General features: G+C 50.1%; 10 protein-coding genes across 10 annotated transcripts; 5 read left to right on the forward strand and 5 right to left on the reverse strand.

Moving 5' to 3' along the window:
* Positions 1–1,973: 1,973 nt before the first annotated feature.
* N7471_005624 (cyclin family protein) lies at positions 1,974–3,924 on the forward strand (the record flags this gene model as incomplete). Its single annotated transcript, XM_057278343.1, has 4 exons — positions 1,974–1,985; positions 2,162–3,031; positions 3,087–3,626; positions 3,682–3,924. 4 exons carry the CDS (start codon positions 1,974–1,976, stop codon positions 3,922–3,924), a joined length of 1,665 nt encoding a protein of 554 aa, XP_057137953.1.
* An 812-nt stretch (positions 3,925–4,736) lies between these two features.
* N7471_005625 (RNA helicase) lies at positions 4,737–8,895 on the reverse strand (the record flags this gene model as incomplete). Its single annotated transcript, XM_057278344.1, has 2 exons — positions 4,737–4,999; positions 5,064–8,895. 2 exons carry the CDS (start codon positions 8,893–8,895, stop codon positions 4,737–4,739), a joined length of 4,095 nt encoding a protein of 1,364 aa, XP_057137954.1.
* A 257-nt stretch (positions 8,896–9,152) lies between these two features.
* N7471_005626 (DNA 5'-adenosine monophosphate hydrolase) lies at positions 9,153–10,036 on the forward strand (the record flags this gene model as incomplete). Its single annotated transcript, XM_057278345.1, has 2 exons — positions 9,153–9,228; positions 9,288–10,036. The coding sequence occupies 2 exons, from the start codon at positions 9,153–9,155 to the stop codon at positions 10,034–10,036; spliced, it is 825 nt and encodes a 274-aa protein (XP_057137955.1).
* Positions 10,037–10,327: 291 nt separating this feature from the next.
* On the reverse strand, positions 10,328–11,247 carry N7471_005627 (putative translocon-associated protein, alpha subunit; the record flags this gene model as incomplete). The annotated part of the gene is made up of 3 exons (XM_057278346.1): positions 10,328–10,613; positions 10,675–11,096; positions 11,176–11,247. The coding sequence occupies 3 exons, from the start codon at positions 11,245–11,247 to the stop codon at positions 10,328–10,330; spliced, it is 780 nt and encodes a 259-aa protein (XP_057137956.1).
* A 446-nt stretch (positions 11,248–11,693) lies between these two features.
* On the forward strand, positions 11,694–13,303 carry N7471_005628 (CCCH zinc finger protein; the record flags this gene model as incomplete). The annotated part of the gene is made up of 4 exons (XM_057278347.1): positions 11,694–11,768; positions 11,824–11,967; positions 12,031–12,373; positions 12,432–13,303. The coding sequence occupies 4 exons, from the start codon at positions 11,694–11,696 to the stop codon at positions 13,301–13,303; spliced, it is 1,434 nt and encodes a 477-aa protein (XP_057137957.1).
* Positions 13,304–13,694: 391 nt separating this feature from the next.
* N7471_005629 (uncharacterized protein) lies at positions 13,695–15,598 on the reverse strand (the record flags this gene model as incomplete). The annotated part of the gene is made up of 4 exons (XM_057278348.1): positions 13,695–13,950; positions 14,022–14,346; positions 14,399–15,290; positions 15,341–15,598. 4 exons carry the CDS (start codon positions 15,596–15,598, stop codon positions 13,695–13,697), a joined length of 1,731 nt encoding a protein of 576 aa, XP_057137958.1.
* A 299-nt stretch (positions 15,599–15,897) lies between these two features.
* N7471_005630 (karyopherin alpha) lies at positions 15,898–18,071 on the forward strand. The gene is made up of 2 exons (XM_057278349.1): positions 15,898–16,212; positions 16,483–18,071. The coding sequence occupies exons 1-2, from the start codon at positions 15,976–15,978 to the stop codon at positions 17,902–17,904; spliced, it is 1,659 nt and encodes a 552-aa protein (XP_057137959.1). The 5' UTR covers positions 15,898–15,975; the 3' UTR covers positions 17,905–18,071.
* Positions 18,072–19,040: 969 nt separating this feature from the next.
* N7471_005631 (cohesin subunit IRR1) lies at positions 19,041–22,645 on the reverse strand (the record flags this gene model as incomplete). The annotated part of the gene is made up of 2 exons (XM_057278350.1): positions 19,041–22,120; positions 22,180–22,645. The coding sequence occupies 2 exons, from the start codon at positions 22,643–22,645 to the stop codon at positions 19,041–19,043; spliced, it is 3,546 nt and encodes a 1,181-aa protein (XP_057137960.1).
* A 1,949-nt stretch (positions 22,646–24,594) lies between these two features.
* N7471_005632 (urease accessory protein UreD) lies at positions 24,595–25,785 on the forward strand (the record flags this gene model as incomplete). Its single annotated transcript, XM_057278351.1, has 1 exon — positions 24,595–25,785. One exon carries the CDS (start codon positions 24,595–24,597, stop codon positions 25,783–25,785), a length of 1,191 nt encoding a protein of 396 aa, XP_057137961.1.
* Positions 25,786–26,361: 576 nt separating this feature from the next.
* N7471_005633 (uncharacterized protein) lies at positions 26,362–27,771 on the reverse strand (the record flags this gene model as incomplete). Its single annotated transcript, XM_057278352.1, has 2 exons — positions 26,362–27,427; positions 27,494–27,771. The coding sequence occupies 2 exons, from the start codon at positions 27,769–27,771 to the stop codon at positions 26,362–26,364; spliced, it is 1,344 nt and encodes a 447-aa protein (XP_057137962.1).
* Between the last annotated feature and the right edge of the window lie 23 nt (positions 27,772–27,794).

Here is a 27,794-nt window from a genome sequence, read left to right on the forward strand (position 1 = left end):
GCAGGTAGCATAGGTACCTCTGTCGCTACAAGTATCTAGGGTATCGAGGGCTAAGGGCGTAAAATAAGACAAAGAAATAGCGCCCAGTAGATTTATGGGCTTGCAGCTAGTTTCTAGCTTGACCGCGTAGCAACCCATACCCTTTTTTCGGTCTGTTGTGGAGGTGTGCGCTTGGACAGAATTGACATTGTCCAGTCATTTTCCCACCACCACCCTTGTCGCATTGCTCATTTACTATGCGGATTGGAAAATACTAGATACCGCGACACTTATAATGTTGGTTTGATATCAAATTCGCTAGGGTAGGGTGATTGATAGACGTCTTGTTGATCCGCCTCTAGGACGGGACCTGGATATTTATACTCAACCGAAAGGATATCACCGTGAGAACCAAAGCATTTCAATTCCCGAAATAACCCCTTTCATAATATCGCATGACTCTCCGGAGTTGTCTCGCATGATCTGCAACTTGAATTTACCCCTCCTCGGACCTACGTAAGAAGGTTAAAAAGGGAATCCCGCATCTGGGTTACAGAGCATTCCTTTCTCCTTGGAACCTGGCTACAAAAGTGAGATCGGAATATAGCAAATCCGTGATTCCACAGTTTTATTGATTTCTCAAGAAAATAGCCGATGAAAAGGGGGGAACATTTCTGCTTGGTGGAGTCAGGCGGTGATGCTGAGAGACTGGGCGCAAAAGGTCCTTTGGATACGAATTGACGATGAAGATCATCGGATCCGAGAACGTGGGAATTGTCTATAATTTACTCCGAAACTGCCCATTTCCTCTGATCTGAAGCCCCGCACCACCTGGCGAGACTGAAAAAGCCGATGACTGTCGCAATGATAGGAGTGGGTTTCGGTTGATCACAAAGCTGCCAAACAGGAACCGCTTGATTCCGGGTGTCCCACCTCTTGTGACGGCGGTGTGGCTCTCACGTGGTCCCGTGTAGATAGCGCGTCAGATCTAGATCATGGCATAAAAAGGCGATTGCACTCGCAAAAGTATATATTTTTAAGATATTCTTGTCGGAAATTATGTATTACTATTGAATATACCTGTAGATAAATTTTTCTTCCCTTCCATCTAGTTTGGGATGTATTTTGATCGAAAATGATATTCAATGGACGTGGAAGGAGACGCGCCGATAAGGTTAATGACGTCAAATATCCAACAAACAGTGCAAATTATATACAAACAGAACAAATATTTGACACTTTACCAACATCCCGAGTCCCGACCTCGGGAACTTCCAACCTTGGAACCTCCAAGATATCAACCTTGGAAGTTGCGACTAATTACATATGTACTCTCACTACAATAACTGAACAATATATAAAATTGAAACTCTAGAGCCGAACAAAGCCAGAAGCTACATATGTATTTAGAGGTGTGATATTTTATCTTACGGATCTACCTGGGTTTATAGGCTTACTCCAAATCTTCGACTGGAACAGCAGGAAATCGGGCTCAAATAAATACAGACCTTGCTCCCTTTATATTGTATAAATCAAAATTTGTATGGACTTTGAGCCTAGCACAAGACGAATACAGGCGTACATAGGGCAGTACGTAGTAGTTTGCACGGTAGGAAGGTGTGCGCGACCGTAGCTTCCGGTTTAGGAATAGCGTACATTGTCAACAAGGCACATCTTCATGAACAAGGGACAACACAACCTCCCTTCGTCGCGGTAACTGTCACTTCGGTACTCATTCATTCATTTTTGTTCACCCAGTTCTCTAGAGTTACCTATTCCGCCTAGGTAACGATTCAAGTGACGTTCAAGTGGCTGAGCTGGGATAAATCGGGTAGGAACGACTGAGCGGGTCCTAACGACTGTTTATTTTGCCTGGGTCGGCCAATCACGCAGGGCAACTCCGCTCCCCCAACTGAGCAAAAAGTAAACAACACCTCTCGGCCAACTTCAAGGTAGACTCGACACCACGTCTTGCAACTTCATTGTTGATCATCATGGATGCAAAGGTAAGTTCAGTTTTATGTTAATGCTCTCGTTTGCCCGATTCTTCTGTTCCCGCGCGTCAATCGCGTAAAACAGCGCCGCGTTCAATATCGCATCATCATGTATTTGCCCACTCTTGGTCTAGAGTTGCTTCATTCTTAACCAACATTGGAGATACTGATGCTAACTGAGGTTACAGCCACAGCGCTTCCGAGCCGTTGGGGACGAGAATGTGCCCCCTCCGTCCCTGCATCAAAACCATAAAGTCATCCATCAACGGAACAAGTCAAGCCCTGCTCTGAGTATGATGGCCCAGAACAATGCTGGCCGACGTGCATTTGTCGATGTTAGCAACACCAAGGATATGGGCCGGGTTAATCGGGATGACTCAGTCGTTGGTGGAAAGCCTGCCTTGGCTGAGGTTAAGGCTCCCGGGCTATCCCAGCCAGCCCAGCGCCGCATGACCTTGTCAGGAACCAGGGGCCTTGTTGAAAACGTTGCCACAACAAAGCCCATGAACCCCGCCGGCAAAGCTCAACTGGCGTACAAATCGAAGCGAAACAACGCCGTATTTAAAGACCAACTACAGACTGTCCCCGAAAAAGACGCATCCAAGGAAACAAACACAGAGACGGAGGCCAAGGCCAGCCACAAGGGAGCGGAGAAAGGGCGCCACTCGAATAATATTGTGGTGGAGTCTTCGAATGGGCTGAACGTGGATATTGCTAGCATCGTCGAGTCTGATGCAACCGTATCCGAGACCGAAGATCTCAAAGAGCACGCACATATCAAGGAACCCGTGCCGGCGGTATCAGAGCCTGAGGAATGGGATGGAGATGATACCGAGTACCATGTTGCACCCATCTACTCCTCTCGTGGGGACAACACCGACGAAACCACTACCGTCATTTATCCATGCATGAACAATGTGACTACTCGCGAGATGTTCCGGGCAAAAGACATTGTCGAAAGCGAACAGACGCAGGAAGACATTGACGAGGAACTGTTAGATACGACCATGGTCGCGGAGTATGGCGACGAGATTTTCCTTCATTTAAGAAAGAAAGAGGTATGTTTTGCTCTTTCAATGCCCGATAACCAGTTTGAACTAACCAAGTCCGTAGATCGAGATGCTTCCGGTCCCCGATTACATGGCCCGTCAGAGCGAGCTGCAATGGTCGATGCGCTCGGTTCTGATGGACTGGCTTGTTCAAGTTCACCAACGCTTCAACTTGCTCCCTGAAACTCTGTTCCTTACGGTCAACTACATCGACCGTTTCTTGTCGTACAAGGTGGTTTCCATGGGCAAGTTGCAGCTTGTTGGTGCGACCGCGATCTTCATTGCTGCAAAGTTCGAGGAGATCACAGCCCCATCTGTGCAAGAGATCGTTTATATGGTTGACAGTGGATATTCTGTCGACGAGATTCTCAAGGCGGAACGGTTCATGCTCACCATCCTCGACTTTGATCTTGGATGGCCTGGCCCAATGAGCTTCCTTCGCCGCATTAGCAAGGCTGATGAATATGACCTTGAAACTCGTACTGTTGCCAAGTACTTCCTTGAGCTGGCTATTATGGATGAGCGCTTTGTCTGCACTCCCCCCAGCTTTATTGCTGCCGGAGCCCATTGCCTGTCTCGTATGCTGCTTAACAAGGGCAACTGGGTATGTTTCCCTCTCCAACTCACTCTATTATAATATTGCTGACATTCACAAATAGACACCGGCACACGCCTTTTACAGCGGTTACCTTTATTCCCAGCTAATTCCAGTACTGGTCACACTGATGGAATGCTGTGAGAACCCTCGCCGCCACCACGCCGCCATCTTTGAAAAGTATTCGGATCGTCGTTTTAAGCGTGCCTCGATGTTTGTTGAAGCTGAGCTTGCTACGGACTTCGTTTTGCCCGAGGCCTCTGATCTCAATGACCCAGATCGGCTGGACGGCTATGCAAACTACTAATTCCTTGCCTCAAACTAATACCCCGGTGGTTTACAGATACCATGCAAAGCTGGCTTTCATATTGCTGGTACCCACCACCATCCACGATCTCTAAACTTATTTCTGGTTTTTCTTTCGGTCAACATGGGCTTCTTTTTCTTTCGGAGTGAACGGGCGAATCGGTTCCTTTATGCATGGCGTTTGCGCGTTATTCCAGTCTTTTCCACCACCTTCATTTTGTCATTTGTTTTCGTCATGCTTTTGATTTCTTCCCAGCTCTACTGGGCTGACGACGAGATGACTTGACGCCACCATTTTCCGAACATGAGAGTAAATGATCGGAGGGCGTTGACGATGATCAGTTTCTCGCCAGGCGTTCTAACTGCCTAATTCTTTTTGCCTTTTTTTTTTTTGTTTTGTTCTGGGGAAACGGCTTAGTGGTGGTAACTGGGTTAACCGTTGATACACTCTCTATCTACACAAGTCACCTGACTGGCTCTGCGCCACCCTTTGTATGTTGTACTGTGCTAGTAATAGTCGAATATGACGTCATATTTCTATAACCTATTCTACCCTCCTAACTTCGACATCCATGTTTATGGTCTCTATTTGGTATCCATTCTCATGGGATTTATCCTCTTGGTCTTGAGTATATCTTCTTAAATAGTGCCTAAGGTGTTATAAAGTCTAAACCGTACAGGCGACTTCTCTATGTCACGGTATAACTAGGGATGTGTCTCGTAAATCATTTCGATTGTTTTCCCATCTAAGATGATATATGCGATGATATATGCGCTGTATATGTTTTCAACCCAAAAACCCGCCTATGCAAATCACTGATCAAGCCCATTAAACTCAATCAACTTCTTGACAGCCTCAATCACTCTATCAGCAAGGCTGCTGCCATCGGATACAACCGAAGGATTATCAAACCGCTCCGTAAGAGCCTCATCCAGCATGGTGCGAAGCCGCGAAACAAGCACGCCGATCCGGGCCCAGCCGCGTAGACGGAGCCAGCCGTCTACGACTAGTCCGCGACCTACGGTGTCGAGTTCTATAGAGCCGCAGAAGAGAAGTAGGGAGTAGGCGTTGAAAGCTGCAAGTAAGAAAAAAAAATGTTAGAAGGTAATACCTCGAGGGATAGGAGAGAAGTAACTCACGGGTGAGATCGCGGATGAAGACCTTGCTGGTAGCCATCTTGGTAAAGTAACTGAGATATGCCGCGGCACTGGGGTAGCCAGCCGCAGAAAAGAGGATAGAGCTGGGGTGAATGAAGACACGACCATTCTCCTGATTGAAGTACTTGATAGTGCGAGCATCCGGGTCCACCTCGACGGTACCAGTAACCGAGCTGGCGAATTTCTTATCCGGGAACGATATCTGCGCAACCTGCGGCTGGAAGGCTCCAGCAACAAGGGCGCGGATCAAGTTGCGGTTGGCTGCGTTGCGGTTCCAAGCCGAAGCCGACGAGTCGGAATACTGAACTGGCAGGACGCCAGCGTCTTTGAGGGAGGTGATGAACTGTGCGCGATTGGAGGAGATATCGCGCAGCGTCTGGTGGGACAGGAAGTTGGCGACACACCATGACTGAGTGCCCCAGTAGCCTCCCTGGGCGCGGGTTCGCTCGGACCAGGCCTGGTACGCTGAGAGGTCGGTGAGGAGGTCGCCGTCGCCAGGGCGGGAGAAGCTTGATTTGGCGGCGTTTGCTTCGTCGCGCTTTTCGCGTGGTGAGACGAAGGGGCTCTTGACTGTTAGCATGGCTGCGATTGTGAGGCAGGGTTCCATGCAGCCGAAGATGGAGCCGTAGATCATGAGCTTGGCGCAGCGGAGATCCGCGGGAATCATGGAGAGGTAGCGGCCCAGGGCTGTAAGTCTGTCGTGGTCTAGAGCGCCTACGCGATGCAGGAAGTTCAGTGCACCTTCGACGGCTATGCTTTCTGGTGGGGTGATGGTGTTGGCTAGGAAGGTGGCGACATCTTCGATTCCTTTCATGGATTTCACGGATAGACACAGCTGCTCCAAGGGAACACGGCGGATTTCTGGGTCTGGTCGTGGGGCCATGTTTGATTCGGCTTTGCGGGTATATAATTTATAGCAGATACCTGCACGGACACGGCCTGCTCGGCCGCGACGCTGTTTGCAGGCGGCCTGCGAGGCCCATACTTCTTGGAGACGGACCATATTGTCCTTAGGGTCATAGCTCGTTTCCTTGACTCGACCAGTGTCAATGACGGCAACAACATCTTCGATTGTGATTGAGGTTTCCGCGACGTTTGTAGCGGCAATGACCTTTCTCTTTCCTCTTGGTGCGCTCTGGAATACTCGTCGTTGCTCGGCTGGGAGCAAGGAGGCATGCAATGGTAGAGGATGCATATCGGGAATCCTCTTGACTGCGTTCAGACACCTATCAATCTCTAAAGTACCAGGTAGGAAGATCAAGATGCCTCCTGGCTGGTCTCCTAGTTGAGCATCGATATATTCGACAGTCGCTGCGATCAAATCGTAATTAATTCCCATACCCAAGCTCCGTAGGGCTTTTCCAAGTGTTTCATCGCCCCGAGAGGGTTCTTCCTCATCTTCATAGCCCTCCGCAAGTTCTGGCGCAAATGATGTGTACCGGATAACGTCATCCAAGTAGTAGTCTTCGACAGGGAATGTTCGGCCGGGAATGTTCACCAGTCCAACAGATCTCTGACTGCCAAAATATCTCATGAAGATGCCAGCATCGAGGGTGGCACTCATAAGAATAACTTTCAGGTCCTTGCGATAATTTAGAACATCCCTCAGCAGCGCCAATAAGAAGTCTGTATCCAGACTCCGCTCGTGAACCTCGTCGACCACCACGTGCGATACATCTGCGAGGGAGCTTGCGACATTGCCATCCGCATCGCCACCCGATTGAATCCGGCGCAACAAGACACCAGTAGTCACGAAAGTAATCTTTGTTGAACCAGGTTTGGCTTTCGACTCGCCTCGGATCACATATCCGACTTCATCACCGACTACTGCGCACCGCTCATCACTGACTCTGTCGGCAAGACCCAGGGCCGAGATTCGTCGTGGCTGCGTGCAGATAATGTTGGCAGCACCTCCCAGTCCCCTCTGGATCATGTCATCCAGCACAAACTGTACGGATTGTGTACTTTTACCACTACCAGTCTCACCCGAGATGATAGTCACCTGGTTTGAGTTGATAGTGTGGATGATTTCATGCTGGATATTCCATGCCGGAAGTGCTTTTCTTTTCCGGGTCATCTCGATCTGCGGCGCAGTATCTTGTTTGGCCTCCCAAGCATCTCGGATCGCCAAGCTTCGCTCCGAGTCGACCTTCCAGTCAATACCTCTGCGATTCTTCCGAGTCGAACGCACAGGAATTTGGTGGGTCTCAGCTGCCGACGAAGCCGTCACAGCGGAAATCTCTCGCAATTTACCTGGGTTCTCCATGATGCTCGGCAGGTTGACCTCCAGCCAATCCATAATGTTGAAAATCATAGATTCACCCGTAAAGTTTTCCTCGGCATACTGCACTGCCCGACGAATTGCACTAAGACGTATATAAGCTGGGACACCCTTGGCCTGGATTGATATAACAGGAGGTGTGGTTGGGTAATGGGCGGAGGGCTTTTGGAAGCGGAAAATTGTGTTTGGTGGAATTTCCGATGCCTCGCTATTGATCTCGCAGACCTTGGCAGATATGCGGTGATAGCGTTCTCCAAAGATGGCCTCTAGCGTAGTCGCTTCCTCTGCCCAAGCCTCTTCGTCTTCGTCCGCCACCGATGGGGCCGAGAATTGAGTTCCATGGGCCAAAGTGCCTTGTAAATGCTCAGCAGCCGCCAATTCGTCGCCGTTCTTGCTGTCCAAGATTTGCGAGCACATATCGGCTGGATAGCCAACAGATGCCAGCCGTTTGACTTTGCCCTCACGAGCGAGATCACCAGAACCAAGACTGACTCCAGCTGAATATCCTTCCGGCAGAGACCACCGTGGGAGGTCATCATCAGGAACATAGATGAGAAGCCACTCCAAGACCTCTTCGCGGTCTTTGCATTCCGCTGCAGCTTCTTCCACATGGCTGCGACGGAACCCTAGACCGGTGAATTCGTCCGCAATGATTTTCTTTTGGTGTTCGGGGATCTTCACACCATATGGGTTCCAAACTGTATGCTGTCGCAAAAGGCCTTCGATATCTCGTCGGATTCGTGTGCCCATATCCACCTTGGGTGCCTGCGACCAGATACGTTTACTCCTGGCATCCCCATTTCCTAGCCCTAATTCCGCATTTGAGGCCTTCTCCTTTGCCTGGGCCTTTTCACGATCTGCTCGCTTCTTTGCCAAGTCGGCGGCCGCGCTCTCTCTCTCTTGCTTGGCTAAGAATGGATCTGCTTCGTACATCCAGCCCTTGCCTTCCCGAGTCTCTGCTGCTTTAATTTCTCCAAAGTCTTCCTTCCACAACTTCTTGTATGTTGGAGGCATCATCATATGGATATTGCGCATATTGCATACTCGGAACAGAGCAAAAGCTGCACCAAAATGGCGCGCTTCGAGGGCCGTCGGCTGCCCAGCGAGTTGCTTATGGGAGGGAGGGAGCTTTATCGGTGGGATCACGATCAATTCCTTGGTCTTGGGATCTATCTTCTTCATCGTTACGGACGACACAAAGCCATCGGCTGTTTTAATCTGCAATTGTGGCAATCTATCAGCATCTGGTTTGGTATATGTGTTTGTAGACATGCGACGAGTGCCATTGGGAGATTCGATTACCATGCTGTACTCAGGCTTTTCCCATTTTTGCTTCTGACAGTGCTCCGCCAACATATTGACTGGTAGCTTCCCTGTCCATGATGCGCCGCCAATGACATCCTTCACGGACGGTTTCTTGGGCTCTTCCGGCACTTGTTTCTTCACTTCGCCGGCTTTCTCCGCGACTGCTTTGGCTTGTTTCGTACCCGGTTTGGGGCCACCCTTACCATCACCTTTCTTTTTAGGTGGCATTTTGTGTGTGGTGAGTGTTTGCGCCAAAGATAACTTTTGGAGCTTCGGGCAAAAGAGCGAGCCGCACTAAACCGCTTTGGGACTGCGGGGAGCATACGGAGAAGTACAGCGACCATGGCAGACCTAACTCCCAACAGGCACATGTCTTGTACTCTTACTCGGTCCACCGATGTGACACTTGGATTTTGTTCTTTAAAGGCAATGCTACTGCTAATATATACTGTGTGACCACGAGTCAAACTTCTACACTAACCATCATGTCCGGGGAGCACTCCAATCCGAGCAAGGGTGACCCAAAGGAACAAACTGGGTCATCGGAAAAGAGAAATGCCTGTAATGACACCCAGAGTTTTGTCACTGAAAACTACTTGACTGACATATCGGTTTGATAGTTACCGAACTTCTGGCTCCGAAAAGGAAGCAACCCAAGCACGCGACTAAAACCCCGTCTGATCGCAATGCGGCCAAGGGCAAGACTGCATTTGGTGTCCGCGACGGACTAGGCGCCTACATCGCAAAGCCTGAGACATATCCCGATGCCGTAGTCTACCATAATGACGACTTTGTGGCGATCCACGACATGTTTCCAAAGTCATCGCTACACCTCCTCCTTCTCCCCCGCGATCAGACCAAAACGCGCATGCATCCATTTGATGCATTCGAGGATGCCGAGTTCCTAGAAAAAGTGAAGGCCGAAACCCGAACACTTCGCGAGTTTGCAGCGGTTGAGCTGCGACGCAAATATGGGAAGGACTCTGCGCAGGATCAGCCAATACAGGCGGCGCTGAGCGCTGATCCGCCCCCCGATGAGCTACCGCAGGGTCGGGACTGGGCACAGGAGATTGTGGTCGGGGTGCATGCGGTCCCATCCATGAACCACTTGCATGTCCATGTATTATCGGTGGATAGGTATAGCGAGCGCTTGAAGCACCGGAAACACTACAATAGCTTTTCGACACCATTCTTCGTACCAATCGAGGACTTCCCGCTGGCAGAAGATGATGTGCGACGGAATCCGACGAAAGAGGGGTATCTAAAGCGAGATTTTACTTGCTGGCGCTGTAGCAGGGGTTTTGGGAATCGGTTTGCGGAATTGAAGCAACATCTGGAGCAGGAGTTTAAAGAATGGAAGAAACTGTGAGCTATCGGTGTGTGCTTGCGAAGGTATACCAGTACTGCCAAAACAGGCACAGCATGATATACAATGGATTGAACTCTCCAAAAGTGATCCTGTTTGGCGTCCATGGAGGCTAAACTAGGGCAAAATCTTCTAATTGGTAGATATACATGTCCCTTGTGACAAGCAGCAGGGGCCGGTGCATTTCCAGCACGTACCCAATGCCGCCCTCACACTAGACAAACTCCGACAATGGTATACATTGAACAGAATTGTCCCCTTCCTCCATTCGCGATATGACTGTCGCGTGTGCATTTACGCACGGGCCTTAGAGCGACCCTTGACCTTGCGGGCTTCGGGACGGTTGATGTGGTGAGAGGGAATCCAATCAGCGTTGTAGGCGCTGGCAGAGGAAACCGCAGCGCCGGTGGAAGTCTCCTCGGTAACCGGGGTCTCGATGCGCTTTGAGCCACCCTGGGTGCGCTTCTCGCTGGTCTTTCCGGACTTGCGCTTCTGGGGGAAGTAGGGAGCGACCCAAACGGTGTAGAAGAAGTAACCAGTGCCAGAGACACAGGCCAGCAGGAAGAAGTAGAGGAAGATGCTGATTGTAATTGTTAGTCCCATTGCCCTCACACGACCAAGGTAAAAGGGGGGTGTCCTACATCTGGGGGTCAAATATGCTGGTATCCGCCTCCACGATGCTAACGGTGCCATTGTGGGCAACGATAGGAACTAAGCGGCCCTCGCTGTCGGAAATAATGGCAGAAAGAGTCATCTGGAGATCCTGGGGGTGCATCTCCGTGGCGAAGCTGTAGCTGATTGTCTCCTTCTCACCCGCGGGAACCTCGATAGCATAACGAGTAGCAGTCAAGTTGCGGACAACTTGGGTCTGGTCATCGGGGTTCCGAAGGCTACCGCCGACAAAGTTCACCGTGATAGGGTTCGGCTCATCGTTGGAGATGGCGATCAGCGCCTGGGTAGGGTGACCGTTGACAAGCTTGATACCGAAGATCTCGGAAGCAGGGAAAGAGGCCTTGGCTGAGACAGCCAGAGCGGGAACCTCTGCTTCAGCATTCTCAGCATCCTACATGTTCAAAACCAAATAATTAGTCAATTGAGTCACGCGATGTGGTCCCCGAGCCAAATCAAGACGAGACACATACAGCAGCAAAGCCGGTGCCAACAAAGGCCTGGAGAGAGAGTAGAGCCAGAGAGAGGAAACCAAAGCGAGTCATCTTGAAACCGGAAGAGAGAAGAGAAAAAGAAGGAGAAGTAGAAACGGGGAAAGGTCAAAGTCAAGATGAGTTGAAGGGGAATATTTGGCTCCACGTATGCAAAACCGGGGGGCTGACTCAGCCAGATAGCACCCGCGATCTTAGATTGATTTTTTTATTTGAAGCAAAGACGACTGACTATAAATTCTCTCCTTATATCAATTAATTTAATAAAGTGAGGTGGTCACTGATCATTGGTGATTACAGTGATTTCAACACTTTACGCGCTTTGTAGATTGTCACCTCCTGCAAGCGCCTGCCCACCGGAATTTCCCTGTTGGCTTTGATCAGACTTGAAACTTGCTTCTCTCCCTTCCTTTCTTTCTTCCTTATCTTCTGTCGCATTCATCCTCTTCGCAATTTCAACCTTTTCCAGATCTTCAAACGATACTCATCAATCTACAAAAATGGCGACCCAAGCTTATTTAGAGCGCTATCGCCAGCTAAGTGCTCTGGACCAGCAGAAGAATGACTTCATTGAGGTACCAACCAATTCCTCCCTTGGTCCCTGATTGATTCTAACAAGACTCATGATAGGAACTTCTTCAACGTGTAACCGCCCTAGAGAACTCCTTCCAACAAGAGAAACTCGACCATGAACGCGAAACCCGGTTCAATCGTGAGGTCCAGGTGCATGAAATGGAGCTGATGGACCAGATATCAGTTGTCAAGAAAATGATGGTAAGAACAACTGTGGACGCGCTGTCTAAGCTCAGGCTAACACATCCTTTTTTTCCCTTCTAGGACCGCGAACCATTCGTCGTGTTGCTTTTAGACGGCGAAGGAATAATATTCAAGGACGAATTTCTGCAACTAGGAGAACAGGGTGGACGAAATGCGGCCAAGCAGCTCTGGAAATCTCTCCAGGGCTACGTGACGACAATTCTTTCCACGATCACCGAGCCGAAGATAATGACGAAGATCTATCTTAATGTGAAGGGACTTATGGAGACATACATCCGGGGTGGAATCGCCCTAGAGGCCTCCACAATCAGTGAATTTATTCGTGGATTCAATGAGAGTGCATCGTTCTTCGAAATTGTGGACGTTGGAACTGGCAAAAACAAAGCGCATGATAAAATCAAGGGTATGTGGTACAACCTGACATAACAGAAACCGTTGCTGATTCGCTTCCCTTCCTCCAGAGGCATTCAAGCTTTACTTATACAACTGCCATTGCCACCAACTCTTCCTGGGCTGTCCCTCCAATGAAGAATATGCCCGGTCATTGACAGAACTCATTTCTGGTGCGAATTATAAGGGCCGAGTCTCGCTGGTTGAGGGTCTTCCACTCGAGAAGGAATTTGATTATTTCCGAGAGCAGGATTATCGAATCACCCAATTCCCAGATGTTTTCCGCACCACAAAGATTGCTCCAATTACATTGACTGCACCGAGTGGACCGAATGCACCGTCTTGGGCTGCTCCCTGGAAAAGCGCAATCCCTTCGCGGACTTTGCTCACACCTTCGCCAACCCAGCAATTTCAAACACCTGCTCCTTTGTCACGAACCTCCACCAGCACCAGTGTGTCAAATCTGGGCGCCCCATTGGCCCCATTGGCCCCAGTGACAAATAAACCCGAGTCCTCTGATTTCCAGGTTGTTCGGTCCAAGGTGCCTGGTGCAACTCCCCCAAAGACGGTGGAACGGAATAAGTATGGCCAGCGTGTTGATCGGCTCGACTTCAAGAGCATTCCTCGCGATGATCTTAACAAACTGAAGAAGCTCAAGCTTTGCAATTATCATTTCTTGTTGGGTGAATGCCCCAATGAAGAGAATTGCTATCATGACCATGATCGCAAATTGTCCCGCCAAGACCTGCACATTCTGTCTGCCATTGCCCGCATGACACCCTGTCGCTTTGGTCTAGAATGCGATGACGTCGAGTGTATCTATGGTCATCGTTGCCCTCAGAGCGAGCCTGGTAAAAAGACTTGCTTCCGAGGCGACAGCTGCCGCTTTGAGCCCGTGGCGCATGGTATTGATACGAACATTGTCAAAGTTACGAAAATTTGAGTGGCCGTCTCGCAATCTTATGCTCATCTCGGGCGATCTGAACCTTTCGCACTTGCAATAAGGTCCTAAAATACTGTCTATTGAGTTCGGCGTGACCGGGTTTGAGGTTTCACGGGGAAAAGGTCCAAGGGAAGCACCCATGACATTATCAGAATTCGGGAGTTATGGACGGTGCATAGAGCAGGCTTGCCATACAGTCATTGAGAATTCAACATTGTTTTTTCTTGTTTTCCATGCGGGTGAAAAAGACGGTTCCAGGCGCAAAAGACTCAACTATCTATCTATTGATTCAAATTTTTAAATTGTATTAGTATAAAAGGATCAATTCACACAATATTTATTTAGGGGTATTTGAATTGATAGTATTACAAGGCTTTGGGAATTGTACAATTTATGTGTGGATAGTCGTGCCGAACATGGCAAACCGTCTCTCCCATCCAAAGCAATCAGCGTGGGTGCACACCTCGCCGTCGACATCCATGACATTGGGGTCTTTGCCATGGGTGCACTGAACGCCATATTCCTTGATGCAGCATTCGAATGGGCACGACTTCACTCGCCCCCAACTCTCTTGACCAGAAGCCATGGCTTTCGACTTTTCCTCCTCGAGGTTGCCCCATAGGAGGAAAAGCTTCTCTTTATCGCTTCTAGTCTCCGTGGGTTGTCGCGAAGGTTGAATGCATCATCGTCAAGAAGGCAATCACCATCTTGACCGCACACATAGAGCTTCATCACTTCTCGGGGCTGTTGTTTGGGAGATTTGGGCTCAACCCCCTCCACAAGAAGACAAAATCGCCATTCCCAGCCAAATTTAGGCTCCATTGCGCCTTCCTGATTGCTGAACAGGGGAGCGCTAGTGGTTTGAACTGCAAAGTCTTCTACCTTTGGGGGAAAGAAGTCGACCACTCGGACTTGAGAGTGATAATTGACGTTTTGAAAGGGGAGCTGATAGACAACGCCCCCGGGGGCATTGTTTAGGTGGCTTTCTGCCAACAATATCTTCTCGAGAGGGAGAGTAGGCACTGTGTAATTTCTTGTCTTGACTAAAAATCTATCAGCCAATATGCTTCTCCTAGGAGCAGATAATAAACTCACCATGTTGGTTCAACTTGATTCGTGATACTGCTGGCATGGTCAGTTGGCCATCTTCTTTCCGGGCCTCCTTTTTCTGCTCGACTTTCTTGTTCCTTTTTTTGGCCTTTTTGGTATCTGCCTTGGGTTCACCGTGGATCTTCCAGTATTCTGTCCGACGGTTCATCAATTCTTGTACACGATCATCATTGCCACCGTCCACCTTCCTAACATGGATCTTCTCTGGGAATCGTCTGTCTTCATGAACGGCGGCTTCCAAGCCACCACGGCCTTCCTTGATACGGGCATAGGTTAATAGAGCGATGTCACCTGCCTTGAGGTGTTGTCGGGCATAGCTGGCATGCGGCTCCCATAAAGTCACTTGGATGGTCAATTTGCCCCATGGGCCTGGCCAATTCTTTGTCTTTTGTACGTAATTAAACCGGTCCCCCTCAGGACCTGATTCATCATCTTCTTCTCCGGGTTTCTTGTAGTTGACAAGCTCCTCATTCTCAGTAAAATCAGTCAAGTATAGTGTGCATTTCTCGCTGTCATAAGTATTGAGGCTCACAACTTGGCCAAGTAACTGACACAATAGGCGGGCCTTCGCAAACTGAATAGGGGTACACGGTAATCCTCCAGAATTTGGGGCTGGACCGGAAGCCTGAACATGAGAAGACTGCTGAAAGGCGGGTACACCGCGCGACGTGGGTTGTTGCACAGTGATTCCTTCGGCAGACACGCGATCCAGGAGTGATTGTGCCTGGTCCTTTTCCTTCAAACTCGGCTCGAAAGGAATAGGACCACTGGTGATGAACGGGCTGGAACTCAAACTTGGCTCTGGTCGGAAAATAACCCATGACACATTGGATTGTTGAGAAACAACTCCTGTTGGTTTGTTCTGGTAGATAGACACCTAAATCATATCAGCTTACTATGCTGCTGCATTCATGTAAATCCACTCACCCGAACATTTCGTAGTAGGACTACATCATTGAGCTTGACATTGGGAAGATAGCTCTCATCATCATTGAAATATTTGACTTTAAGACCACCTTGCCAGGTAGGTGCATCAAAATCGGAGTCTTTGATGGTGAATGTGATGCATGCCGACGAGCCTCTGGTCCGAAAGAGTGGTAGAGTATCAACCACCACTCCTAGGACATTAAAAGTCCCCTGTAAAGAACAAGCAGTGGTAATATCCACTAGATCACCTGGAGCCATGTCTTTTGTTGATGGGAAGTGCTTGGGTTAGACGTCCTGCAAGCTCCCGATGAGATATCACAAACCAGCTCAGAAAAATATGTACGTTTTTGTCAATGTACATCCATCATAGAGCAACTGCTATGAATGAACACCCAAAGAAGGAGAATTCCAGAAGCTCAAAGAGGAAGAGCTTGTTGCCAAAACCTGTGGATGTAAATAAAAAGAGCAATCACGTGATAGCATCGTTTCCCCTCCCACAGAAGTCTTCTCCCCCCCACATCAGATCCCTCTCTCTTCCTTCTTCCTACTCTCCTTCCATCCCCCAGCGCGCCCACTCAACATCACCTACTACATAATTCCCGCGGCGCGCTTAGTTTCTTCTTTCCATCTTCATCATGGCGGAACGCTATATTCCCGAACATCGCCGCACGCAGTTCAAGGCCAAGAACCAGTTCAAGCCCGATGAGCTCCGCCGTCGTCGTGAAGAACAGCAGGTTGAGATTCGCAAGGCCAAGCGTGATGAGAACTTGGCCAAGAGACGTGGTATCCAAACTCAGGATGGTAGAATCGGTGTTGGTGGCATGGCTGCCGCCACTGAGAGTGATGATGAGGCCAGTGCTATTGAGAGTGAGGTAGGTCTTGGAAAATTTCTTTGATCCTTTTGAATTTGATCCATTCTATCCCATTTGAACTCTTACGGGCTTATCGTGTGGTTGCCACCCCCCTGGGTTCTTTTGAGATTTCTTTGTTTTTATGATGCGATCATCAACAAGGAATTTTTTTTCACCGCCCTGTTGCCATGGCCCACGAAGCCCCTCCATGTCGGATCTTCAAGCCCGCGCCCCACTGCAATAAAAAAAAACATCCTGAAAATTACCAAGCTAACATGATGGTTTATTTAGCTCAACGTCGAGCTTCCCCAGATGGTGAAGGGAGTTTTCTCCGAGCAGGTTGAGGAGCAGATTCAGGCCACCACTAAGTTCCGCAAATTGCTTTCCAAGGAGCGCAACCCCCCTATCGAGCGTGTTATCGAGACCGGTGTCGTTGCCCGTTTCGTCGAGTTCCTTCGCTCGCCCCACACCCTGGTTCAGTTTGAGTCTGCCTGGGCTTTGACCAACATTGCCTCCGGTTCCGCCCAGCAGACCCAGGTCGTCATTGAAGCTGGTGCCGTCCCCATCTTCGTCGAGTTGCTCAGCAGCCCTGAGCCCGATGTTCGTGAACAGGCCGTTTGGGCCCTCGGAAACATTGCTGGTGACAGCCCTCACTGCCGTGACTTTGTTCTGGGTGCCGGTGCCCTGCGCCCGCTTCTTAACCTCATCAACGATGGCCGCAAGCTGAGCATGCTCCGCAACGCTACCTGGACTCTTAGTAACTTCTGCCGTGGCAAGACTCCCCAGCCTGACTGGAACACCATTGCCCCTGCCCTTCCCGTCCTTGCCAAGCTCATCTACATGCTGGACGACGAGGTTCTGATTGACGCTTGCTGGGCTATCTCTTATTTGTCCGATGGTGCCAACGACAAGATCCAGGCCGTCATTGAGGCCGGTATCCCCCGTCGCCTGGTAGAGCTCCTTATGCACGCTTCTACCTCTGTCCAGACACCCGCGCTCCGTTCCGTGGGTAACATTGTCACTGGTGATGACGTCCAGACCCAGGTGATCATCAACTGTGGCTCTCTTCCTGCTCTGCTCTCCCTTCTGAGCTCTACCAAGGATGGTATCCGCAAGGAAGCTTGCTGGACTATCTCCAACGTCACTGCTGGCAACTCCAGTCAGATCCAGGCAGTCATCGATGCTGGCATTATTGCTCCCCTTATCAACCTGCTTGCCAATGGTGACTTCAAGACCCGCAAGGAGGCTTGCTGGGCTATCTCCAACGCCACTTCCGGTGGTCTCCAGAAGCCCGATCAGATCCGCTACCTTGTTTCGCAAGGGTGCATCAAGCCCCTGTGTGATCTCCTGGCCTGCCCTGACAACAAGATCATCCAGGTTGCTCTCGATGGTCTTGAGAACATCCTCAAGGTCGGAGACATGGACAAGGAGGCTGGTCAGCCCGGCGAGGCTCGTGTCAACCGCTACGCTCTCTTCATCGAAGAGGCCGGTGGCATGGAGAAGATCCACGATTGCCAGAACAACGCCAACGAGGAGATCTACATGAAGGCTTACAACATCATCGAGAAGTACTTCTCTGACGAGGACGAGGCTGGTGGTGACATCGAGGAGCTTGCTCCCCAACAGACCCAGACCGGATTCTCTCTCGGCACTGGCCAGCAGCAACCTGGTGGCTTCAACTTCGGCAACGGCGGTGATACCATGGATATGTAAAGACTTGTCTTTTCCCCATGCACTATCCCCCTCCCTGTATCTTCTTCTTTTTTTCAAAACCAAACGTCGAAGCTACGCCCAGCGTATCCTCGCATGGGCGGGGCACCACTGGCTACCGAGAGGCCAGGTCGCTCGCATACAGCCTCGACGCCTCTCGTGCGCTTCGACCAAGCTACTTCTCGGTCTGGCGTTGCGTCTAAACAGTTTCTGGTGCTCATTTGATTCCCTCATCCTCTCTTGTCACGAATTTCACTTCCCCCCCTTCTTCTTTTTTTTGATTTCACGATAAACAAGATTCACCATCATGTATCCCCTTCCCCACCCCTTTAGCATCCTCATACACAGGCGCATTTGTTTGCAGGATCGGTTTTCTCTCTCCAGTTACGTTAATGTCCCCTGACTATGGTGTTCCTTGACGGGGCATTGGTCTCCTGCGCGGGCACTTCCTCGCTCGCTGGCAACAGGGGTGTGATGGCACATTTTGCTCGTACCACGCTCATAATCTGCTCCAATCACGCCCCTGAAAATGTTATTGTGCTATTCTCGTGGTACTCTTTGCAGTTCGCCAGGAAAAATGCCAGATTTCACTCGATCAACCTTTCTTTCTGTAGTTGTATCCCAGTAATATTCCTATCTTCCCTAGACAATTTGTATCTGTAATTTTTCCTCTCAAAAGAGGACACGAATTTGATGCTGAACTTGCAAGCTTTCAATGTTAACATACTAACTAGAAGAAGCCCTAAGACAGTGAAAGATGAAATACAAAACAAAATCTACATGTACCAAAGATAGCAGACCCATTTACATCTTACTATACTACAATTCCATATCAAGGTTTCAAAAATTACAAAGACCAGAGGGGACCTCGGGAATAGATTGAGATCAAGTCAGCGAAGTAGCAGCAAAGCAAAGATCAAGAGAAGTGTATAAGATACAGGTTGGAAAGAAGTCCATATGTATCCACGCAAACGAGGGCAAAGAAGAGAGATACAGTTAATTCAAGCCATAATCCATAAAAGAGAGGGAAGAAAGTAGGAGAAAAAAAATGAAACAAAGAAAGAAATACGCAATTGAACAACAGGAAAAAAAGATCATTTTGTTCAGGCACACGTTAACGTCAAATGAGACAAACTAGATCAGTCACCCATCACCTCATCCTCATCAGCCTCAGGCGCAGGAGTGAGTTCCTCGTCCTCGTCCCCATTCTCATGTTCAACATCCTCTTCGACAAGTCCGCGCGCACGCAGATCCTCATCGTCATCTTCCTCAATAGGCTCAGGGTGATCATGCTCATCATCATCATCATCAATGTGCTCAGTAGACTTGAAGCCCTTGGCAGGAGAAGCAGCAGCCTTGGCAGGCTGTTTCCCCTTGGCGCGGGGGGCACTGCGGGGCTTACGCTCTTCCAGGTAAGACAGGACCTCTCGGTAGTTGTGGCCGAGGGCGGTCTTATTGCGGAGGAGACGCTTTTTCAGGGCGCCGCGCTTGGAGCCGGAGGCGTCGATGATACGGGCGATGATGGCGAGGACGAGCTTGCCTGTCAGCTCGCAGAGGCGCTGTTCGGCGACGATGCTGCTGCGGAGGCGGTCGTTGATGACTGCTTCGTCTTCAGAGTCGTTGGCTTCATCTTCAGAGTCGAGCTCGTCTTCTGAGGCCGGGGCGTCGTCGTCTGCGGGCTCGAGGTTGAGCCTTGATTTCTTGGCACATGTGCGCTCGGCTATGCCGTGGATCTTGGTGATGAGGGCTTGGGTGTCAGGTCCGATGTCATGGATTAGGCCTTGGGTTTGGAACAGGACGTCTTCGTCGTTGCCGTTATCTTGGCCGATGTTGCGGAGCGTGCTGAAGAGCGTTTGCAGGTCTAGGTATGTTGTAGTTGCTGTGAAGCGGAGGTCGTCCAGCCCGGGGCGCGTTTCCATGATGTTAATGAGCGTTGAGGCGAAAGTTTCGCGGCTCTTTGTCAGTGCTTCGAAGTAGGATGTGCTGAAGGAGGCTTTTCCATCATTCAAAGCTGTGGACAGTGCCTGCACCTTCCACATGAAATAGAAAAGCAACGACCGGATACTGCTTGATACCAGCTCGTTCTCCTCCTTGGCGATATCCTCATCATCATCTTCGAAGCGCAGACCACGTTGGGCAAGACGAATGAGAGTGTTGAATGGGGCTTCAGTGTGGTCCTTCTTGGATTTCGATCGTGAATTAGGGACAGTTTCGAGAATGGAGGCACAATCTGTGATACCGGCGAGGTTCGAAATTCGAGAGACAGTGTTGGTCAAGTCGGTGAGAGTGGGATCGGATATTGAGCCACCTTCCTGGACATCCTTCTTATGAGACAAGGCAGCCAGTGCCTCCACCATATCATCCCATAACTCTTGGACCTTGCTCTCTAGCGCCTCTCGCATCTCCTCGGAGCTCTTGGCATGCAGGAAAGCCACACTAGCTTCGGCCAGAACATCCTGATCCGAGTGAGTCAAGAATTGCTTGTTAATATCATTGAGCAACGAGGTATAAGCTGTAGCGTCTTTTTGGAGATCCTGGATTGTATTCAGGTCCACAAGGTGTTCCAGTCGCAGAACGACAGAAGCAGCTTCCGGTGTGGATCCGAACTTATTGAGAAGCCCAGGGATGATCTGAGCAAGGTTGTGAGAAAGTTCCTCTTGGAGCTCGGAAATCTTGGTTGTCAGGGCCTTGGTCTTACGCCCGCGCTTGTCGATATCAGACTTGGCGATGTCGAGAATGCGGAGCTTGACTGCAGCACAGAGAACCTCCAGAAGGATAGATTCTTGTCCCTCTTGCATTTTGTACATGTTCTTTACAACTCCTGCAGTATCATCTTCAGATGGTGTATCAGTGATCTGAGAGTGGTCATAAAGTAGATAGCCAGCCAGCGACGGCCACTGAGCAAGCTCTTCCAGGTGGGGGAAGATAGCCTCAGTCGCGAGAGCAAAACGCGATTCTACAGCTGCTCCCAGCAGTGTATCACGAGACATTGGCTCTGATTGCTGTTCGGCTTGTTGTGCATCGTAGGCCTGGAAGAGCTCGGTGAGGCATTTAAACTTGATCCATGAGTGCTTAGGCGATTCATAGTCGTCTTCATCATCATCAGCCAGCAATTCAGCGATCTCCTCCCCCACTTCCTCGGTGATTGACTCGTATGCGTCTTGAATATTGGCAACAAAGAAGCGTCCAGCTGTTTTCCGAATTCGGGGGTCCAAATCAAACACCAATCGACCGACGGCATCAATATCATTTGGCTCGAGTAAGCCCCCTTCACGAAGGTGGTTAAGCAACTCAATCGCGGCCATACGCACCGAAACATCAGCATCTTGAACAGCAATTTCCACGATTCGCTGCCGGAATCGCTCAGTGAATGAGTGCAAACCAGCAATGTTGTCACGGTTCTCATAAAGGCTTAAAAGCTCAGTCAAGGCAACAAGTCTGGTCTGCGCAATGACATCGGCGAGAGTCCATCCCAGGTATCGCAGATACTGGCCCTCAAAGAAGATTTCTCGGTATGTGCGAATCCATCCGCCTAGAGCTGTCAGACACTCGGCACGGATCTGACCGTCAATGTCCCGGTAGCGATGGACAAATACAGTATCGAACCCATCCTGCAGGAACTCGTCTAGTCGCTCCACCTTCTGTTCGCCCTCTGACACAGCCGTTTTAATTGCTTCCACACGGCCCTTGTTTACCGTCTTCTTTTTCTTCTCACTTTCGAGTTGTTTTCTGGAGGTAGATACACTTGTCGTCACCTCACGTGCAATATCACATAAAGCGTTCATTATTGCGAGGGAGATCAAGGTCGCCGTATGCCGGAATGGTCGGCATTTTGATGTTGACATGGAAGAGATCCAGATCTGAATGTTTTCGAGCAGGGTATCATCGGTGTACAGAATGGAAGAGGCATGGAAAGTTTGTATCAGTGCGACAATGAATTCTTCGAGGAGGACTGAGAACGCTCTGAACTTCTTCGCTTTGGAGATGATAGGGTATTCGGTGATGCCTTCTGCTTGGTAAAGGTTCTGCAAGTCTCCGATTCGGCCCGGGGCATTGTCAATGTCTTCCACTTCATTATTGTCGATCTCAAGATCGGTACCGGTGCATCGCAGTATGAAGTTGACCAGGTCCCGCATGGCCTGCCCATTGTTGCGCTGGTATTGAGACAGCCACTGAGCGGCCACTGTATCGGCATTGCTGCTTTTCGCAAACACCTCGGCTAAATCTGGTATTAGCCAGGGGATCGAACTTGTATGCACAAAGGAAGATATCACTCACCGAACAATCCGCGTTCACCTGCCGCGAGACTAGGTCGTACTTTCGGTTTCCGGGGACGGGCAGCGGGCAGTCGGCCATTGGTGGCTGGTCGGAAGGCGAGCTGTCTCCCTAATCCGTTACTTGCAACTTTGGGTTTCTTCGAAGCGTGGGATCCCTTGGTCTTAGGTTTCGATTTGGATTTGTTAGCACCAGTTCGACGTGCGGTGCGTCGCTTCTCTTTCAATTCCTCCTCATCGGTCTCGTCGTCGCCGATATCATCACTGTCGGACTCGGGCGCGTCCTCATCGCCGTCCTCACGCGCCTCGCCCCGCTTGCGCTTTCCACCGGCAGCTTGTTCTTCGGCAGAATGTGTAGTCTGCGAGAATACTTCGGGCCGTCGCGTCTGTCGACCGGATTTGCGTCGGTCTTCGGCAGGGGTCGATGACGGGCCACTGGGGCTTGATAGAGGTGGGTTATCGATATCCATGATGGGGGATGGGTGTATTATATGGGTACGAGATCAGATAGATAGAGCTGCTGACCAGATCAATGGCTTTCAACAAAGTTGGTAGGTGTCGCTGCCAGTTCAGGTCGGGAACGCGCTCGTGCAACGCGCGGGTCTGGTACGACCAAGCAAATAAAAGTTGGGGGAGAAGGAAGGAAGTCTGCAATTCGAGACGTCGAATATTTGCGACACGCGCTCTGACCGTGTTGAGACAAGGTCAATCAAATGGAGGCACTTGGGCAGAAAACGGTCCGGGTCTCAGCGTGGGGGGGGACGCGACATCGTGCCTGGAGGCCTGAGGCTCCGAGGGCTGTTTATATTAGTTACGTAATCAGTTGATGTTTTATTGCCTTGTAGATCAGGTGTCTATTTGTATAGTTGAGCACTACATAGTTAGTTAGTTACTATCTACATCCTGGACGTACAACCTCTCTGAGGGAACGCCATTGGAATTATTCATTTTGGAATCTGAGGATAAACATGATTGTATCAAGGAAAAAAGTGGACGGATGATGGAAACATTGAAGGGAGTGAGAAGAGCTGCCTCATAAAAGCCCTTCCCGATATAACCTTCCAAGGTTAGAAAGTCCTATAGCTCCTCCCATTTCTTTCCTTCTCACATCTCTTTCCACATCACGAAGTTTGACTCTCCTCTTTTCCCCATAGTAGCATATTCACGAGATATACTTATGAGCTATTGACTTACCGAGGTATGCCGTGTACATATGTAGTCATGGGCGAGTCCACGGGTGCATCAATACTGAGCATCAATACCGAGCTTCAGTCGTTTTATACATAACTACCTTACTCTTTTCTACTATTCCGTTACATCTTTACAAGGTGGCAAGGGGTTAATGTAGCCTCCCCTCATTCTCAGGAGGGCTGTGACTGTACGATAGTGGATATATAAGCACTAGCGGTGATCTCGGAAAGTAGGGTATTACCTAGGTAGTCCAGGTTGACGGACTTCAAGTGAGTCCAGTCATCGAGGTCGCCCCCCACGGGGAAATATAAACCATTGAAATAGATCTACAAAGGAGTGAAAGGGTGGTATAAGTAGTGCGAACTAAGAGTGAATGCCACACATGTCTTTCCAAGGCCAATCCTACCAAAACTCATTAGTCTTTCAGCTCTTATTTGATTACTATATTTTTTGTGCAAAGACACCATTTGCTAGCTAGAATAGGCTGCAGAGATTTCGAATTAATTCAAGGGGAGTTGCTTAATACTATTAGCATGCCTATAGGCGAACTATAAGGGAAATAGGTAACTATAATCCAAGCCCACATGTATGTTATTCTCGTTTCTATTCGGCAATTGAGGTGGAGTGCCTTGCATAAAGACAATTGTATCACAAAATTGTCAAACTATCCAATTTGATACATAGCATATACTACTAGTAGCTGCTTTACTATGAATCTATGGTAATATGATGTCCCATGATCCCTTTTAAATGCCCAGACTGCCCAGGTGTCAGACTATAATTAAACAAGCCGTGCAGAGGTGCAGATCAGCAGGGCAAATGACATTCAAGTGCATTGCCAAGAGGTAACCCTCGAAGTCTAACGCCAGTGCGGAGATACTCTTTGTCATAGAAACCTCTACCTTTCATTCTCTGCCAGTTATTTTGTCTCCTAGTTATGCTCCGGAGTCCTCATTCAGAGAGCCAAGGAAAACCAGGTCCTTTGGGGATATCCCCCGCTTGACAAGTTGACGGAGTGACGGAGATGGGTTGTTTATGACTAAGGAATCGTCATTTTCCCATTTTATATACCAACTCCCCCCCCCCCTCGAACTCTTTTCTAGCATGGTCTGGCTTCATTGCTTAATATAAACATTATACTGTCAACCGATTTCTTCTTCATATTGATAGTACCTACTAGCCGCCACACTTTTTTGCCTCGTCGCCTCAAAACCTCACATCCATCACCATGCGACAACCACTAGCGCCCATTCCCTCGCCCTTTCAGTCTTCCATTGCGAAGCCAGGGCAGGGCAAAGTCGTCCTCTCCCTCCTCCCACCGAACAATCCCACCCTCACAACCCTCACCTACAAATACCCATTGAAGCTGGTCCCGCGCACCGGCGGCTTCGTTCCGTCCCCAGATTCTTCCGCCCTCTCAGACACACGTCCCTCCAATCCTGTCCACCTCTACCTCCTCACCTACGGCGGCGGGCTCCTACCAGGCGACCACATTGAAGTATCCATCACGCTCGAGCCTAAGACGCGAATGGTGGTAACAACGCCGCAAGGCAGCACCAAGATCTTCAAAACAACCCCAAACAACAGCGGAACAGCACCAAATGTAATCAAAGGCCACCGGGATCAAATGCCCGCAAACGACCACCTCTCCGATATGAGCCAGCAAACCCTAGACGTCAACATTGGCCGCCAAGCAGCTCTCTGCTACCTCCCAGACCCCTCCGTCCCCTTCCAACACAGCCGCTACGCCCAAGTCCAAACCTTCACCGTAGACGCCACCGCAAAAGGCACCGAGCGCAGCAGCCTCTGCGTGTTAGACTGGGTAACGCAAGGCCGCACCTCACGCGGCGAGGACTGGAACTTCCAGTTCTGGCGCGGACGCAACGAAGTCTGGGCCGAAGACGACAAAGGCAAACGCCGACTCCTCCTCCGCGACTCGGTAATCCTCGACGATGAATCCGGAGACCTGGAAGACGACGACGAAAACGAAAACACAAGCTACAGCACCACCCATACCGGTCTAGAAAATCCCGTCGACCTGCCGCCGCAGGCGCCGGCTGGCCTAACCCCGCTGAATATCATCGCGGAGCGCACGCGCCCGCATGGCGTCGTCGGCACACTTATCCTCTCCGGCCCTGTGTTCGAGGCGCTTGGTTCGTTCATGCTGAATCAGTTCCAGTCGCAGCCTCGCATCGGCAGCCGTAATTGGTCGGACCATGCGCCGTCATCGGTGCCTGAGCCTTCGATTAGCCATAAGGGTGATGTTACGTGGACGGCTGCGCGGGTGCGCGCTGGCTTCGTGCTTGTCAAGTTCGGTGCTAAGGACTTTGAGACTGCGAAGCACTGGCTTGGTGGACTGATTCGGGAAGAGGGTAGCGTTATCCGCGGGTTCGGTGAAGAGGCGCTCTGCTGTCTATGAGATCTCACGTCCCACGGGTAGCTATATCTGATGTGTTTTGTTGGCGTTAGGGGGGCTGTCCGCTGGTCGAGAGCCCGTTGATTGAGGAAGTTTTAGGACTGTGTCCTTTCTTCTTTGGTTTGTGTATGTGATTTTGATTTGATTTTACTGGAAGCATTATGGCGTCAATGCTGGATATCGGCTATCATGTGCACTGGGAAACACATCCCAGATTGAGGAATAGCATTACCTCTCCTGCGCTGGATGCGACGGAGACCAAAATTATGATTGTGACGAATTTTGAACTGAAGAGTTGTTTTCATCCACATTATTATCTCTTCTGTCTCTTTGTTATCAAAGTAGTATCAGTATGAGTATGTGGAAAGCTCCATAAACATCTTGATATTGGATGTATAGCACCAATGAAATATGAGGTAGTCTATCAAACAAGATAAAGCAATAAAGCCAATGGAAAAAGGTGAGGTATCGTAAATCAGGAAAACTCCAACGCCAGTCCATAAACCCATATTTCATCAAAAGTAAGAGCGAAAAGAAAGGGGGAAAAAAATGAACCCACCAGCTACGGGTGCATGGCCATCATGGCCACCAATCGAAAACAGCCGTATTCCAATCCCCTTTAGTAGCACCAACCAAATCATCAACATTCAAAATATCCACACCCTCCTGCGCAAGCACGCGCCAGACATGATTCCGCAGACTGCGAGGCCAGCTCGGCAGCGCCCAGTAGCGTACCTTCAAGCCATGCTGGTGCGCAACGCGCACCTGGCTGCGGATGATATCCATCTGGCGCTGCGTGAAGTGGAAGGGCCAGGGGCGGCCGATTGCCTTTTTGAGAGACACGGAGGCATAGAAGCTGTTCGAGGTGTTGAAGGTGGATGCGGCGATGGCAGCCGGCATGCCGGATTGGCCTTGGCCGAGATCTGTGCCCGGGACGAGGGCTGCGTCTAGTTGGGGGTTGTTGTCTGGTTGGTCGGTGTCAACGAGTTTGTCGAGCGGGGCGTCGAAGAAGATATCGCGGTAGGTGGTGTTTGCGATGACGACGTTGAAGGGTGTGTTTCCCGTTCCGACGACGGTGATGGGGCCTTGAATGAGCTCGTCGCCGTTGAAGTGGGTTAGGTAACCGCGGTCACGGAGCGGAGCGAGTTGCTTCGTGACGGCGTGCCAGGTTGCCGCGCCTGCGGTTTTGAAGTCGATTAGGAGGATTAGGGGTTGGGCCGGGTCTGTGTCGAATACGCCATGTATAGAGCTGTCGCCTCCCCGGTTGAATTTGGTGGTTGGATTCTGGCGCTCGAGGATGGTTACTAGCGGGTCAATGTACATGGATTGCAGGGTTAGGCGCTCTGTCAGGGACGATGTGGTGTGACCGACGTAGAGCTCGTCGTCGAAGAGCCAGACGTCGGCTTCGACGCCTATGCATCCCGCCTGCAGTGCGGAGTACAGTGGCACCCGGCGCCAGTAGTCGTTGTGGGAGTGGCAGCCAACAGGGACGATATCGCGCGAGATATCGGTGGGCCAGCGCGTATTGTCTACAGTGGTTGCGTTGTCGGCGCTGGATATCCAATTATGAACTGCGCGGTCGTATTCATCTGGGAAGAATGAGAGGACGATACCGCAGGCGATGGAGATGAATTGGATGATGCCTCTGTTATCGGTGATAGGTCAGTGGGTCTTCCTCATAGAGACGGCCTGTATAGTTCTTGAAACTCACAGCATAATGAATATTCCGATAATTGCACGCCGTAGACCATGTAAGTATCGCGATCGACAAGATCGCTTGTGCTTAGATGGGTCTTCCAACAGCCCGAGAGACGTTGAAGACCAAGCCAAGGCCGTCCAGACTTGACGCCATGAGCGGGCCGGATACCCCACTAGCTCAATGGGGTCATGCACATTGAGCTTCGGATCTTCTGTATCTAGCGAGTCTCTGTATGGATCGAAGTGAAGACTAGATCCTGGTCTAGTCTGGGATGGGTGGGAAGAGTTCATCATGGAGTGACCTGAAAGCAAAG

Source organism: Penicillium samsonianum, assembly GCF_028829775.1.
Source record: "Penicillium samsonianum strain IBT 33392 chromosome Unknown utg000003l_segment0_segment0, whole genome shotgun sequence".
NCBI classification, from domain to species: domain Eukaryota; kingdom Fungi; phylum Ascomycota; class Eurotiomycetes; order Eurotiales; family Aspergillaceae; genus Penicillium; species Penicillium samsonianum.